Source organism: Lotus japonicus, chromosome 3 (assembly GCF_012489685.1).
Source record: "Lotus japonicus ecotype B-129 chromosome 3, LjGifu_v1.2".
NCBI classification, from domain to species: Eukaryota; Viridiplantae; Streptophyta; class Magnoliopsida; order Fabales; family Fabaceae; genus Lotus; species Lotus japonicus.
In genome coordinates this window covers 24,162,118-24,177,834 of record NC_080043.1, presented here as the reverse complement: position 1 = coordinate 24,177,834, position 15,717 = coordinate 24,162,118, and the positions used below count along the sequence as shown (strand labels likewise).

At 35.1% G+C, this 15,717-nt stretch overlaps 2 protein-coding genes and 1 long non-coding RNA gene across 4 annotated transcripts; 1 reads left to right on the top strand and 2 right to left on the bottom strand.

The window, feature by feature from the left end:
- The first annotated feature begins 5,443 nt into the window (after positions 1–5,443).
- Positions 5,444–8,087, top strand: LOC130749359 (uncharacterized). Its single transcript, XM_057602698.1, has 3 exons — positions 5,444–5,601; positions 7,554–7,710; positions 7,802–8,087. The coding sequence occupies exons 2-3, from the start codon at positions 7,555–7,557 to the stop codon at positions 7,847–7,849; spliced, it is 204 nt and encodes a 67-aa protein (XP_057458681.1). The 5' UTR covers positions 5,444–5,601; position 7,554; the 3' UTR covers positions 7,850–8,087.
- An 826-nt stretch (positions 8,088–8,913) lies between these two features.
- On the bottom strand, positions 8,914–11,425 carry LOC130748985 (uncharacterized). 2 transcript variants are annotated; one of them, XR_009022817.1, is made up of 4 exons: positions 11,398–11,425; positions 10,890–11,268; positions 9,455–9,589; positions 8,914–9,321 (listed from the first exon to the last, which is right to left on the bottom strand). It is a non-coding gene; the product is annotated as an uncharacterized LOC130748985 (long non-coding RNA). The 2 variants fall into 2 exon arrangements; XR_009022816.1 differs by having other exon boundaries at positions 10,890–11,423.
- Positions 11,426–11,547: 122 nt separating this feature from the next.
- Positions 11,548–15,398, bottom strand: LOC130748984 (pentatricopeptide repeat-containing protein At2g27610). Its single transcript, XM_057602235.1, has 2 exons — positions 12,616–15,398; positions 11,548–11,665 (listed from the first exon to the last, which is right to left on the bottom strand). The coding sequence occupies exon 1, from the start codon at positions 15,308–15,310 to the stop codon at positions 12,731–12,733; it is 2,580 nt and encodes an 859-aa protein (XP_057458218.1). The 5' UTR covers positions 15,311–15,398; the 3' UTR covers positions 11,548–11,665; positions 12,616–12,730.
- Between the last annotated feature and the right edge of the window lie 319 nt (positions 15,399–15,717).

Here is a 15,717-nt window from a genome sequence, read left to right as displayed (position 1 = left end):
CTTTTCTATAAAGGAAAAATTTATGTGGTGTTATTTAGTCCGTTCCAGAATGGTTGTTGTTTTAGTTTTTTTACATATTTTTCAAAATAGTTGTTGTTTTAAAAATTTAAGATTATTTATCTCATATCCTTTCATATATATTATCATTTAATATTATATCTCTCGCCTGCTACTTTCAATTCTCATTAATCACTTAACCAATAACTATCATTATCTCTCTTTAATAAAACAAAATTTTAAATATGCATGTTTTAGGTAAATTTTATATCAATTAATGAGTTCTTAAACTATGTGCATTTTTTTAATCAACAAGCATTTTAGAACAAGCATTTTAGAATGGAGGAAATACTTTTCATGTCGTTGTCCAATAAAAAATTAAACCACTCACTTTTTTAACTTATTGATGTAATATTTTTCATTTTTTTACTCATGTGTCATATGATTGGACAAAAGTAAAAATTGAGTGTATAAAACTGCATTTAAGTTTTGTGTTTTAGAGCATCTCCAATGATAGTATCTAATGTTAAATATATATTCATATGAGTATTTATTACCATTGGAGTACATATTCAATTCAAACATGACAAAGCTGAGTATGTGAGAATAGATACTCTACACTCGACTTGAAAAGTGAGCTTGTATTTATTTTAAGCACACTTACAATTAATATAATTGTATATAAATAATAAAATATACAAATGTGATATTGATGGTGTGATCCACTATATGAACTTTTAAGAGTTTCTGGGTTGGAGTAAAAAGTTGGTAAAGTGGTGCAGATGATGTGGCATTATGAAGAATTGTACAAAATGAAGTGTAAATATTTTAGTGAGTATGATGGATGTAGATACTTTAACACTTAAAGAAATTATTTAAAACGAGTTTGGATTGTCTGCTGCTGGATAATTTCGAAGTTTATGCAGTCAATAAATTTAAGCCGTAATTTATAAGATATTTCTATCATTTGATTTTGATGAAAAATATAAGCCCACCGATTTACAGGGAACCAAAATCCATTTAAGTCCAATATTATCCTCAAATTTATTCATGTCAGATTCCCTAAAGCTATGTGTCATCATTTGTCGTGTCTAATTAAATTCAAGACCCCTTCTCTTTTCATGTCACTTGGAAACTTTTAAAGACATTTGACAACTTAACACATAAACAAGTCATCACCATAAAAGACAACCACTTAAAACCGCTTGCTCGAGTCCAAATTAATTAAAATCCTGGCCCATGCACACTAAAATTAAAGGTGTCCACAAGGGCCTCACCATTAGTATCGTGCTAATTGTAATTATAATTTTAGTAAACTTAAATTATTAGCTTAGGAGTTGATAACAATTAAAATCAGCTAATGAATCTCACTTTTTGTTTGAGTTCGTGTGGCTGTTTCCTTGTTAAGTTCTTTCATGTAGAGAAACACAAGAAAGAAACTGCCAATTGTTCCACAATCTTCTCTCTTAATTTGTTTTGTTGATTTGTTTGGTATGTTTTGACGGTCAATTCCTTCAATAATTTAGAGTTTGTTATATGAAGATAATAAACCATCACTTTCCGGTACTAACAAGATACTCCCTCCGGTCCTATTTATAAGCATGAAAGAGAAGAAAAATCTTGGTCCTTTTTATAAGAACCAAATAAAAGTTTGAGCTATATTAATTAATTTTTTCCAATGATACCCTTATTAATTCTAACTTGTAAAATGTATCTCATTAATTATTCTCTCTCTTTCCCACTTTCCAACACTAATAACAAAGGATAATTTTGGAAGTTTATTTTAATTTAAGAAAAATTTAATGCATTTTATCTAGTTTAACTACATTTCTTAAACTATGTGAATTTTTTTGTTGTTGTTTATAAATAGGACCGGAGGGAGTAATCAATAGCGCTCAAGCAAATGAAACCCGCGTGATGTTGTCACACATTTAGGTATCTAACTCTCTGAATAATTAAATGCTATATGGGGAATGGAGGGGATAGGGTATGAGTACAGGGGAATTCAGCCAATCCAAAATATCGACATCGACTTGGTCTATGGCCAAACATTGAGGTTAGCAAATAAAAGGATTTATAAAAATGTTTTGAAGGAGGATTGATTGAAATGAAAACTTTATGAAATAACTTTATGAAATTTCTATTATGTATCTGTTTACGCTGATTTTTGGTAAACAAATATCCTCTTAGTTTGACTAAAGGAAGTTTAGATTCAGGGTCATTTTGGGAAAACGTCTTGCCAAAGTGTTGTGTGCGAGTGAGCGTTTTTCGACAACGATCAACGATTCAAAAGAAACTGGATTTCATTTCGCAAGGATCAATTACATAAAGATCAAAGTGTGACAAAGCGACAAAGAAACTGCAAGGAATATAAATTTCGACAAGAAATTAAAGAACAGAACTGGTGAATCCTAGGAAATTAACAAATAACACGACGAGCTTAAACGTAGTAAAGATAAACATGTGGTTCTGCAACATACTCCTTCATCATCACGTCTTGCTCTTCGAGTCTCATTGATGCGGACATTAGAGCTTTTTAGTGAATTTTTCAGAGTTGAGTTGGGAACCCCTCTTCCTCCTGACTTGAATTCTTCCATTTATAGAGCGTGTATTTGGCGGTTTTTCCTTCTTTTTGGATGGGTTAGTGGGTCTAACCCCTTTTTCCCACGATCTGCAGTTGGTTCCGGGAGTTCTTTATGCAGTGGTGGAGGTCGTGGACCTCAACTGCTTCAACCGCTTCTTGGCCACGTGTTTCACCAACGTAGTGAGGATCTGACTTGGTCAATGCTGCACATGTTAAACGTGCCCATGCTTGTAGCAATGGCTCCCGTTGTCGAGTTCGACTGCCTTTTTAACTTGGTGCCTTTTTCCTTTCCTTTCCTTAGTCTAAATTCGACTGCCTCGTGTGTTTTGGGCTGGATGTGCTTTTTACTTGTTTGGGCCAAAATATTGGGCCAACAGTATCATGCATGCCGTGGCGAAGACAGAAATTTAAGATTAAGGAGATTAAAATTAAAGAAGGACAAAGTAAAAGAATATGACATGTTTACAATTATTTCGGCAGCTCACATAATATGGATCACGTGTAAGAAAATGAAATTGAAAAACTAGGAAAGGCCGTTGTATCAATGTGTCCCCTCCCTCTGCTTCTGTAGTTGGCATGTGTGAGTGAAACAATGAATTGTTGCTGTTGGAGAAATTGAAAGTTTTTTTTTTGGTCGAAAGAAGCTTGTTCACTTCTATTGGGCTGTTCCACTTCTACTGGCCGGGCTGCTAGCTATTGGGTCACTTACAACTTTTTTTTAATAATTCTAGTTTTATAAATTTTACTTTTTAACTGTAGTCTGTTATTACTTATAGTATTACTTATTAGCTATTGACAAAAAAAAAATATATTACTTATTAGCTCGCAAGTTCTAAAGTATTATAGGGAACTATGGTTAGATACAAAATCTATTGAATGAGAACTATCCAAAAAAATTGACAAATGCTTCATTTTATATTTTGATAGAAATTGGCTTCCTACGTTATCAGATAGTCAACGATGGTGAAAGAGATGTGCATTATTAGAAAGTATATTGAAAAAAAATAAGTGAACCTTATTTAAAAGGAAAAGTTACTATGAAATTCTTTAACTAAATATTTTAATGACAAATTGAAAAGGTTATTTGGACTTCTGATCCTATACCTTTCACTATATGTGATTTTAGTCCCTCATTAACTTGTAAGTAGATTCACTCTCTCAAGCCTCAATTTTTTTTATTATTACAATCAAGACCCTCAATAACTATTATTTTTAACAAAAATCTTCACAAATTTAATAAATTTAATTAGTTGAACGTTCTTCCCATAAACAATTACATTCCAACTAAAAATAAAAAATCCAATTTTCGCCTCTTTGAACTGTAATCTTATATTCTACAAAATTCACTTTTTTTTTTTTTTACTTTTAAAAGTTGTATCATATATTCAATGTATCATAAACCCTAAAATATTTTAAAAGAAAACAGAGTAGTCGATCTGGTGATTAGATTGGAGCTTCCTCAAGTGATTATGTAGAGTGAGTGCCTGTTTGGTTTTCAGTTGGATGAATGTGAAAGCGCACTCACTCAACCCAACAAGTGCATTCTGTTGGCTGAATGCGCATTGAAAATCGTGATCTCAAATTCCAATGCTTTAAACGGACTTCCTAACTGAAAATCAAACAAGCACTGACTCTTTGGAGACAGTCCATTTGTTAGAGTCTGGAGATGTTAGGAGTCAACAATATGAGCATATTACTCAAGAGATTATTCGACTAAGAGATGCCCATGGATCTTTGTTATTTTAGCATACACTTAGGGAAGCCAATTCAGTGGCGAATTACTTGGCCAAGATTGACTTGAAGTTTCCTTTTGAGACGCACCGGTTTGATTCACCGTTTGAGGAGTGTCATAGATAGAAGTCTGTAGTTTCTCACCTTGGTGTGGTAGTTTCATTTTAGTGTTTTCTCTTGGGGCCTAGCCTGTCCCTGGAAAAAAAAATGATTTAGTGCATATGAAAATTGAGAGAATGGTCATATTTGCTTAACATTAAAAAGGATTTGATTAGCTAGAAATCAATTAAGGGACCAAAATCAAATCAAATATAGTCCAAACTACCAGAACAAAAAATGCAATTAAATCAACAAAAAATGTTGGTTTGTGTGAGACACATGGTAGTTGAACCGTGTACCGTATCGTGTATCGAAAGATCTATTTTTCGTATCGTGTATTGTATTATGTATCGTACGATACAAACACAAACAAAAATAAGTCATAAATGAAAAATATATGATATATGTAATATAATTAATCAAGATATGACAAATGCAAGTCTTCCTCTCCTTCAAAATCATAAATAGCATGACAAATGCAAAACACTTCCATACTTGCTAAATTATGCTTTGATCCTACAAGGCTACAACTGAATAAAGAGTTGAAATTGAACCCTTGTCAAGAGTTGAAAGTGGGGATTTAAGGTAATTTCAATCCCTAAATGGATTGGGTCAAGTGGGTCGACCCACTTTGGCCCATAAAAAAAACCTGTAAAAAAATGCTAAAAAAAATAAATATCCGACCCGGTTTGCCCAGTTTCTGTATCGTGCGATACAACTTCGTATCGTGATACAACGATACATGATATGATACAGTTGATACGAACGCGATACAAGGACAATTCGATACACAAGTACGATACGTATCATTTACCTAAAATAACGTATCGTATCACGTATCGTATCGGTGTATCAGACAATACTTACTACCATGGTGAGACAGTATTGAACTAGACCTTAACCCCTAATTTGAGAAATGTATAAAATCAAGTTAAAAAAAAGATTTCACACATTGAAGCATTATTTGTAGTTTTATACAAGTGATGACTGATAGTGAGTTTAAAATACTTTCAAAAAAAAAATAGTGAGTTTAAAATAAAAATAAAATTATTGAGGCACAAAAAGGGGAATATTAGTATATCACTCGAAGAATCCACAATCATCATCTTCATCAATCGACGACCCTAGGCGTGTAGCGCGCGTGCTCCTCCATTTTCTCTTTAACACTCCTTCCTTGGTCTTCACTTCAAGTAAGCTTCCCCCTCTCTACACAGTGCTAGCGCGACTGCGATTTTTCTTTCTTATATGATCGCACAGTACCGTTAACCAGAAATTAAGATTTTTTTTGTTTAAATTTTTAGGGTTGGTTGTTCTATCAGTGGTGTGTTTGGTATTGTATTCCCTCCCTAGAACTAGATGCTGAAATTTAATTGACTCCAAATAGATCATATAAACATAGATACAGATTATAGCATGTTGTGATTCAATAGTGTAAATGAATTGTGCACCTGGAAGCATTGAAGAATCCATGAGTTTGTTGTTTGACTAGATAATGAAAGTGAAAAGGACCCAGAGGAGTGGAACTGCTCTCAGCACCTGCTAATACGTTCTCGGGATAAACTGTCTAATGGGGCAGCAGTTTATATATTACCAGTTGAGACCAGGGTCCCCTCATTAGGCAGAGTTAACTGACCTAACCCATCATAGGACAGTTAATAACAAAAGCCTAATCTACCATCCATCATAATACATGTAATTGAATTAAATTAATAATTCACATAATTGATATTAATGACTAAACAAAATATATTCTAATTAATTGATAATGTTAATCTACATAACAAAAGAGATAATTAATTATAAATAAATCTAACACTAGAACCCTAGGTGAACAAGGTTTCTCAAAAGAGAGAGAAAGTAAGAGATGTGACTTATGGTGTGATTGAAAGAGAAGACAGATAGAAAGTGAAGTGGAAAATGTTTTGATGTGAATAAATCATAGCTCATATGATTTGTGACGTGATTGAAAAATAAGAGAGAAATTGGAAGAGAAATGAGCGGAAATTGGATGTAATAGATAATGGGTTTGAATGTAGCGAAACCCGATAAGGACATCTGAATAATCAATTAGCTTCAGATAAGGATTTATATAAATAAATTAACCAAATAGATTGTTATAATGTGGAAACCTGCTTAGTAAGAAGCATAACGGTTTAATGTGATATTTTTGACACAATACCTTCATGCAAGAGCTGATTGGATAGCTATGTTGAAAGCTTGGTCACCAGATGTGCCCAATCAGCTCTTGCATGGAGAATGTATAGATTCACCTACCTTGTGCTTAAACAAAACTTTTAATTACAATAATGGGTTATGAAGGCTCTTATAGCATGTCACGAACCAACTATCCTAAGACATGTGAATGGTTTTATATCATATTTCTAAAAGATAGGTAAATTGCAGAGTTATGACAGTTGATTGGAAAAGCAAGGAGTGTACTTTAACAATTACATGATTTTAACTCTCACTTTACATTTTGAACATTTTGAAGTGTATCTTCACTTTAGAGGATGCAAATTTTATCTCATTATGTTTTAATGCTTATGCTAGATTTGTATGTGAAATTTTAGCTTTAGGACCTTTTGGTTTAGTATTACAAAATTAGTGGAACTGAGTGTTAAAAATTATGGTCGGGTAATTGAAAGTTCAGTAGTGTGGAGCTTCATTTGTATGTTTTTTGTTTTGTGCCTTATCATCTATGTTGTTTCTTCACTTTTTTCGTGCCTGATTTGGGCTTCATCAAGCATGTTTTCCAATTCTATGTTTGTGAGTTATAGAACATTTCTCATTTAAAAGGGTACAATTTTGTTTTTTTTTTCTTGCAGTAACTGTTTTACAGTCTTCTGTCTTCCTCTTCTTTGTAATAGGGGAAATGCATTTATGAGAAAGTTCAGTAGTATGGAGATGCATTTGTATGTTTTTTGTATTGTACCTGTTCATCTCTGTTGTTTCTTCACTTGTATCGTGCCTGATTTGGCTTCATCAAGAATATTTTTCATTTCCTTATGTTTGTGAGTTACTGAGCATTTCTCTTTTAAAAGGGTACAATTTTGTTTATTTTTCATGCGTATCTCTTATATAGTTTCCTTCTTCACAATGGGGGAAGTGCATTTATGAGAAAATTGTTAACTACATTATTCAGGATGTCAGAACCACCCTTTAGACCACGAGAGAAGCTTGTTGAGAAGCAAAAGCATTTCCAGAGTATCCCCAAGCACACATACTTGAAAGGGCGATATGATAAGATTACATCTGTAGCAATACCACTTGCTTTGGCAGCGACTTCGTTGTTTATGATTGTAAGTCTGCTTGTAATCAGGAATCGTCTCGTCATATGAACTGAATTACCTCTGTCTTTTTGAATTAACATTGTTTATGCCTTTTGTTCAGGGACGAGGGATCTATAACATGTCACATGGAATTGGCAAGAAAGAATGACTTGGGAGTTTCTGTTTGAGGAACTGGGTGTTTAGCAGCAGACTTCACAGAACTTCAATATGTACCAAAGATTTTCTTTAATGTTATGTTTGGTGCCTTATTAAATTTGCTTAGTTACAGACTTTGATCACCAATGGAGGTTTAGACGTGAATGTATATGGCTCTTTGTTTGTATGATGTAACTGATAGGTGATTTCATGCTTGTTGTGTGATGAATGGATATGCCCTTATACTTTAATTGGTCCACATTTTTTCCTTTCATTGCTGAACATTTTGATTGGTCCTTTGGCACGATAGAAAGACCAGTGGAATTGCATGGAGATTGGCATTCTTTTGTTTGATCAAAGATATGAGAATCCACATTACAATCTTAATTATGATTTAATACCCTTTGTAGTGCATGAACTCCATTGTCTACTGATTATTAGTGTGGTTTAGATTTAATTCTATGGAATGTTTTTTTTTTGAAAGTGAATTCTATGGAATGTTGCAACTAATGTTTTTTCTTTCGTTTTGTTACAGTTTCATCCAATGTTTAATCAAAGATATATAGCTTTAGTAAATATTTTTTGACGTGATATAGCTTTAGTCAATTGCTTTAACGTTTGATCACCATTTCTAGCAATAACTTGCGTGTCATCAGTGACATTTTGAACATGATTTTCTCATGTCTTTGGCGTAGAAAAAAGGGCAAATAAGAAAAGTTTGGTATACATGATCCACCCGTATAACATGAGATAAAGTTTCAAAACAGACCTGAATTCCGCAATCTAAAATTGCTTTTTTATATTGGTGATCCAGAAACACTCGGTAGGTGATTGTAGTTAGGGGGACAGAGTAAATAAAAATAGATCTAGCATGTACAAAAACACTTCCATTAGTGTTCTGTGCAACACCTTCAATAAGCAAAGCGCATTGAATTGAAGGTGTTCTGCTTTTGGGTAGAGGATCACAGTTGAAGATTTGCAATTTAACATTAGAAAAGATTATTTAATCATACAAAGAAACAGATGGCAACCTAGCCAGTAACACAATCAAAACAATGACAGCCACTGAGAGTCCAGTAATACCAATGAAGGTGGCAACACCATTTAAGCGTACCTATATTGAGAACTCTTACAGATAACATACAACAATGTTGTTAATGTGGAAAGCCAAAAATCCACTATGTCAAGCCCTTAAAGCGGAAAAATAGCAGCAAATAGCGGATAGATGAGTAAATAATCAGCACCCTTTGCAAAGAATGATTAACAAAACAATATCTTTATAGATCCAATTAGGAAAACTTCCCGATAAGTGCACATTTCTTTTGCCTTTGGGATAATTCACACCAATAGGTTTTTTCCTTGGATGAGGGGATCCTTTAATAGGTTTTTTTTCCATACTTCCTCCAAGAATAACCATCTGATGGAATATATCACATTATCACCCATATTGGCACCCTCACCACCCTCTTCAACCTCATTTTCCTGCTGTATCCACAAAATAATATCAGATTGAGAATGTCATAAAGAACACAAGTATAAGGAAGGTCCAAAACCAAAATATTTGAAACAGATGAAAAAGGACAAGTGTACAATGGTATGTAAGTTAAAGGACACACACCCATTGCCTTAAGTGTCAAGGTTTTGTGGTGATCTGAATGTAACTTAAGTTCTAATAGTTATCATCGTCACTTGCATTTCCAGAAGTTTCAATCAACTATATGAGCCCTCAGCTGTGAGTTGATGGTCACAATTCCTGCGACACAGATATACTAACCACAGTTACGGGTGTTCTAAACAATTCTTAATCAAAGATATCCTCAGATTCATCATGCTAACTAAACTTGGAACAATGCATAAAATCACCAAAATGGTTCAATTTCCCGGTGTCATCTTTCATGAAAGGGCTAACAAATTAATGTCATATTGTGTTCACCAGTAGATTGACTCATTTTCAGTAACCATTGACAAAACAAGTGACATTATCAATAATGAAACAAAGCAGTTAAAGTAGTAACTGATTTTAAAACAGTTTAAAACTGATTTTTGACCTATTTCTAAGCTCCAAACTGGTTTTAACTTGGTTTTCTTTCCTGAACTGGTTTTGACCTTTAAAAAACAGTTTAAAGAGAAAAGTGGTATTTTAAACAAGTTTAAAACAGTTAAATATATTTGGTAAAGTAATAAATACATACTTGGTTCATGATTTGTCCAACTGTGAATACTCTAGCTGACTAGCAATCTAGAACCAACATGAAACTAAATTGCATAAAAGATTGTGCAACCAACAACTGTTATGACTCAAAACTTATCTAAGAGATGGTTTCCAGCAGGAACAATCTCATCATCCATTCCTAGATTTGGATTTGGAAACTAAAAGCTGTCTACAATACTTTTTCTTTACTTGGATAATTTACCATGTAAAATTAGGAGAAACCGAGAGACAATATTAGATTTAAACCGTGTCTAAACTACACAACGGGGACCATTATTGATAATAGGCACAATAAATCCAAAATATCCTAGAGATATTTTATTTCCCTATTTACATGATTACTTCCCTAATTACATGATTAGATTACCTAGTAACCATAAATAAATGATATCCTACTTATTTAAAGATATCTAATCGTCATGATGATTTGAGCACTAATCAGTTTAAAAGCATAAGAGAAATGGCTGTTGCTCATACTTGCTCTCAATGTTGTGATCAGTCGGAAACAGTTCTACACTATCACATAAGTGCAAGATCGATGCTTTAATCATTTGGTTATAATTAACTATGTTCTCCTAACTTCCAGCCAAAACACGTCCCACGCAATTCTAAAGCGGTGACAAAAAAAAGGATCTCTGCACTCTCCTTCTCTGATCACTATCATCTCTAACCTTTTACTGCGAAGCAAACAGGGTAGAGGGTATCCGGCTTGTAACTGGTAAGAAAAGATTCTCTTCTAAAGCTTCAAGACCAATCAACAATTTCACACTCATGTGTGGCTTACATGATCAAAGGGTAACTTTACATGATCAAGGCAGAGTAATGTAACAAACACACTCACCATTCATTTTGGAAATAATGTCAGCAACCCTCTTCTGGTATCTACTTCATGCTCCAAGGACTTTCATTTGCAGCGCCAACCACTACCACATGTGAGATCCTCATGATAGAATCATAGATATCGTGTGCCTCCTGAGCACCACACCGGATGTCAGTGCAAATCTTCTATATCTCTGCAATTAGACTAAAACACACAACGTATCGACATCAAAGAGATGAGAAAGTGTAAAAATTCAAAATGGATAAAATGAAAGTACATATCCTTCTCATGGAAGTGGTTGTAATGGCGGAAAGGCCGACAAACTGGACGTCGAGTAAACTGTGGACCAACTCAGACTTGAAAAACTAAAAGCTACAGCTTCGTGACTCACTGAATAGAACTGGAAAAAATGGAGAAAACCAAGCAGATGAGTTAAAACCTCTGACATTATGTGAATATAAAGAGAGCCTTTCACCCCCAAAATTATCAACTGTGTATGCAAGGTAGTTGTGATCATATCAAACTCTACATGTTCCAACTTCCAACGTGGGCTGCCCTGCATCAGGAACTATATTGTCAACTATACAACAACAAACAAGCCTTTTCCCCTCACTAAAACCACTGGTATAAAAAAGGAATGGAAATACTAAAGAAAAAATGTTGAAGCGAGAAGAAACTTGCCATATTTTCAGCAAGTTCATTCCAGTCAAGTAAAATCTACTCCCTTTTCAATCTTGCCATTCCATTGCGAAGCAAAAAGGCCTTCCAGCCAACCACTTTCCTCCGTTTCCAGCTTCCTACACAACATAAGATATTCCTTCTTTCCCTTTAGAATATACTGATAATATAGCTTGACCAAGAGAAAGAAAAAAGTAATTTACACATATAACCAGCCAAAAAATCTTACATTGCTCACTTCACAACATTCGTAAGGTCCCCATTCATAGTTAGTTCTTAGTAAAGTAAATATTCTAATTTCTAATTAGTTTTCAACAAAAGGCATAGCTTCCATCAATAAACAAATGAAAATGATAATTAAATCATCAAAACATGCATTTCATTAGTGAAATTTCCTTACAAAATGCTTACATAAATTTAGGGGAATAATAAATTACTTGAACTTCTATATATAAATGTCAAGAATCAATCCCAAAACCTTAAGCTGTTGGGTAAATGACACATGAAAGGTTTTATATTATTTCTAACACGCCCCCTCACGCAAGAGCCCACTTGGGTTTGAAGTGTGGATAATGCACAGACTCACCTACCATGTATTGAAATTCAACTTTTTATTAGAATAATGGGGGCAATAAGATTCGGACTCTAGACCACTTAGTCATAGAGGCTTTGATACCATGTCAAACAACCAATTATTCCAAAAGCTTAAGCTATTGGGTAAGGACACATGAATGGTTTCATATTACTTCTGACAATAAAGATATGCGTAAATAACGAATATAGGACCTTTTAAATCGTTAAACAAATTGTGAATCGAAAAACACCGCTAACTGTATTTATTAATTTCATATATATGGTTTATCAAAATTTAAATTCACTAACTTCAAATGTGAAATTTATAGGTTTGAAAAGTTTTGGCATTCACTGTTACAAAAATTATGATTAACTTAATTTTTAACAATAATACTTATTAAGAGGAATAAAGAGTAAAAATGTACATAAAATAGTAAGAAATAAGGTTATGTACAACTAGTCACATGGTGTTGTATTAAGAATAAGAGTAGCTTACCAAAATGACACCACACAATTCATCTACATTGTATGTAATCTGTATCTAAATGTATATGATCTGTTTGATCCTCTGAGTAAATTTTAAATTCAGCAAACATATGATAGCCCAAACATCACCAGTAGTCTCCACATGAGCACACACCACCTTTAAAGTGGTGAAACCGGTTTGTATCTCTAACAACAATATATCTCTGTTCAACCTGTGATACTAACTTTATGAAGTTATGACAATCTCCACAGACTCGAAGATTCTTCCCAATGTGGATTGGAATTCCAGGATGTGTAGATATTAACCCAAAGGCAATGGCCAGCCTTTCACTATGATGAGACAGAATAGTTTCTTTTTGTTCATCTTCAATATCATGAAAAACATAGTTCGTATCAGGTTGATAACCTGCATCCTTCAACCGGTTATTTAACTCTGAAAGTTTTGAGTAAATATGGTCTGAGAAAGGATGTGAAAAATCACCGGCTAAGAATTTGTATGTCTTATTTTTAACCTCTATCCAGCTATACCCAGGTTCCTTTTTCACCTTTCTCTTATCCATTAGTTTTCTCACATTGGTTTTCTCTTGCCAATTTCCTGACGCAGCATACATATTGGATAAGAGGACATATGCAGCCGAGTCTTGTGGCTGAAGTGAAATAAGTTTTTCAGCAGCAAGTTTTCCAAGCTCTATATTGCGGTGCACTCGAGAAGCTGCCAAGAGAGTGCGCCACACAGTTGCACCTGGGGGAAATGACATCCCATTTAGGATATCCATGGCTTTTTCCAGCATCCCTGCACGACTATATAGATCAATCATGCAAGAGTAGAGCTCCATTGTTGGCATAATCTGATGATCATTGATCATGACATTGAAGTAATATTGGCCTTGGTCCACTAGGCCAGCATGAGTGCAGGCAGTAATAACACCGATGAATGTTACAGCATCAATGTCCAAGTTCAGATTTTGCATCTCCTCAAATACATCTAATGCTTTCTTAGCCTGGCCATTTTGTGCATACCCAGAGATCATTGAGTTCCAAGAAACCAAGTCCCTCTCATCTTGCCTTTTGAAAACATCATATGCACTATCAATATTGCCTCTCTTTGCATACATGGTGACAAGAGCACTACTCACACATAAAGCATTATTTAATCTCATTTTAATTGCACAGGCATGGAATTGTCTACCTTGTTCCACTGCTGCTGTAGGAGCAGCACATGCATTAATGATGCTGGAGAGGGTAAATTCATTTGGTTCGATCCCCTCCTTCGTCAATCGGCAGAAAAATTTCGCAGCTTCTTCGGTTTCTCCAGTTTGTGCATATCCCACCAGCATTGCTGACCAGGCTATTATGTCCTTCACTTCAATTAGCTCAAAAACCTTAATAGCATCATTCATATTTCTTAACTTAACATAAGCATCTAAAAGTGCAGTTCCTACTGAAGATGATTTCTCATAATTAGTTTTGATAACTTCCGCATGTATTTCAGAAATGAAAACAGCATTTTGAACAGTTAGAATCGTAGAGTATGTGAAATGGTTTGGTTTCACATATCCCCTCCTCATTTGGGAAAACAAGTTCATAGCCTGATCAATGTCACCATTCTGCACGTATCCACTGATCATGGCAGTCCATGACACCACGCTTTGACCCTCGGGCATCAAGGAGAATAGACGAAAGGCACCGTCCATTTCCTTGCACTTGATCAATGCCACCATGAGTGCAGTATGGACATTAGGGTGTGTGAAAAACCCACTCTTCAAAGCCCTACCGTGAAGCAGTCTCACTAACCTCAATTCTTTAAGACGGGTGCATGACTTAATAACAGTACCCAATGTCGCGTACGTAGGGTTGACCGCTGCAACTAGCATGTCATTAAATGTTTCAACAGCTTTCCAATCCTGTCCGTTCGCTACATGTCCTGCAATCATGCTATTCCAAGAAACCGAATCCTTGCTCTCCATACTATCAAAAAAAGCTCTAGCATCTCCTAGCATCCCACACCGCGAATACATATTAATCAAAGAATTGCACACGGTTGTCACTGCCTCGAAACCATGCTTTACAACAAAGGTATGAATCTGCATTCCTGCAGCAACCACACCCTCATTGGCCAAAGCAGTAATAACAGTCGAAACAGTATACGGGTTAGGCAAGTAACCGTGAGCTTGCATCCCACAGAACAACTCCCACACATGATCATTAATCCCGTTCCACGAATACCCCCCAAGCAAGGAAGTCCAAGTCACCACATTTCTCTCCCCCATTTCATCAAAAACTTTCCTTCCATCTCTAACCGCCCCAGTTTTCATATACATATCCACAAGAGAGGTTCCTACACCAACATGCTGCTGAACTAGTCCATACTTGACACACTGACAATGCACTTGCCTACCCACAAACCCATCATCAAACAAACCAGCAGAAACTTTCAAAAAGCAGGACATGGTGGACTCATCAGGGGGTATACCAGAGCGGCAAAGCGACACAAATAACTTGAGGGCTTCTCGGGGTTGGTCATTGCGAGAGTAATAGAAGAGCATTTGATTATACTCTTTGATATCTCTAAGAGGACTTTGGTCGAACATGTGGTGAGCAATGCGAGGATCATGGTCCTTCAAAGGGGTAATGGGATTGAAGGTTCTGAGAACTGGGTGTGTTGATGCCTTAGAGAGTGCCCTCGAAGAGAGATTCAGAGTCATTCTCTTTTTGTTGTGAGATGCTTCAGTTGGAGCAGAGGAAGAAGCCGAATGGGTTAGGTGAAGTTTACGCCGTTGAAGCTGGGTTTTTCTTCATTTTTTTTAGGGAAAAATATGTAAATGGTCCCTAAACTTTGGTCACCGGACGTTTTTGGTCCCTCCCCGGAGGAACTTCCGGAAATAGTCCCTCCGGTGACTCTAACCACCGTGCCTGAGAAACTTCCCGGCCACCGTGTAGACTTGGACATGCCACGTCAATTATTGAGCTGACGTGGCATTTTATTTTATTTAATATTTAATTTTTTCTGTAAAAAAAAAATCCCTAATTAACTAAATCCCTAATAACCCTAAATCCCTAATAACCCTAAAACCTATTCCATTTCCAATACAATAAGATCTGAAACTAAGAT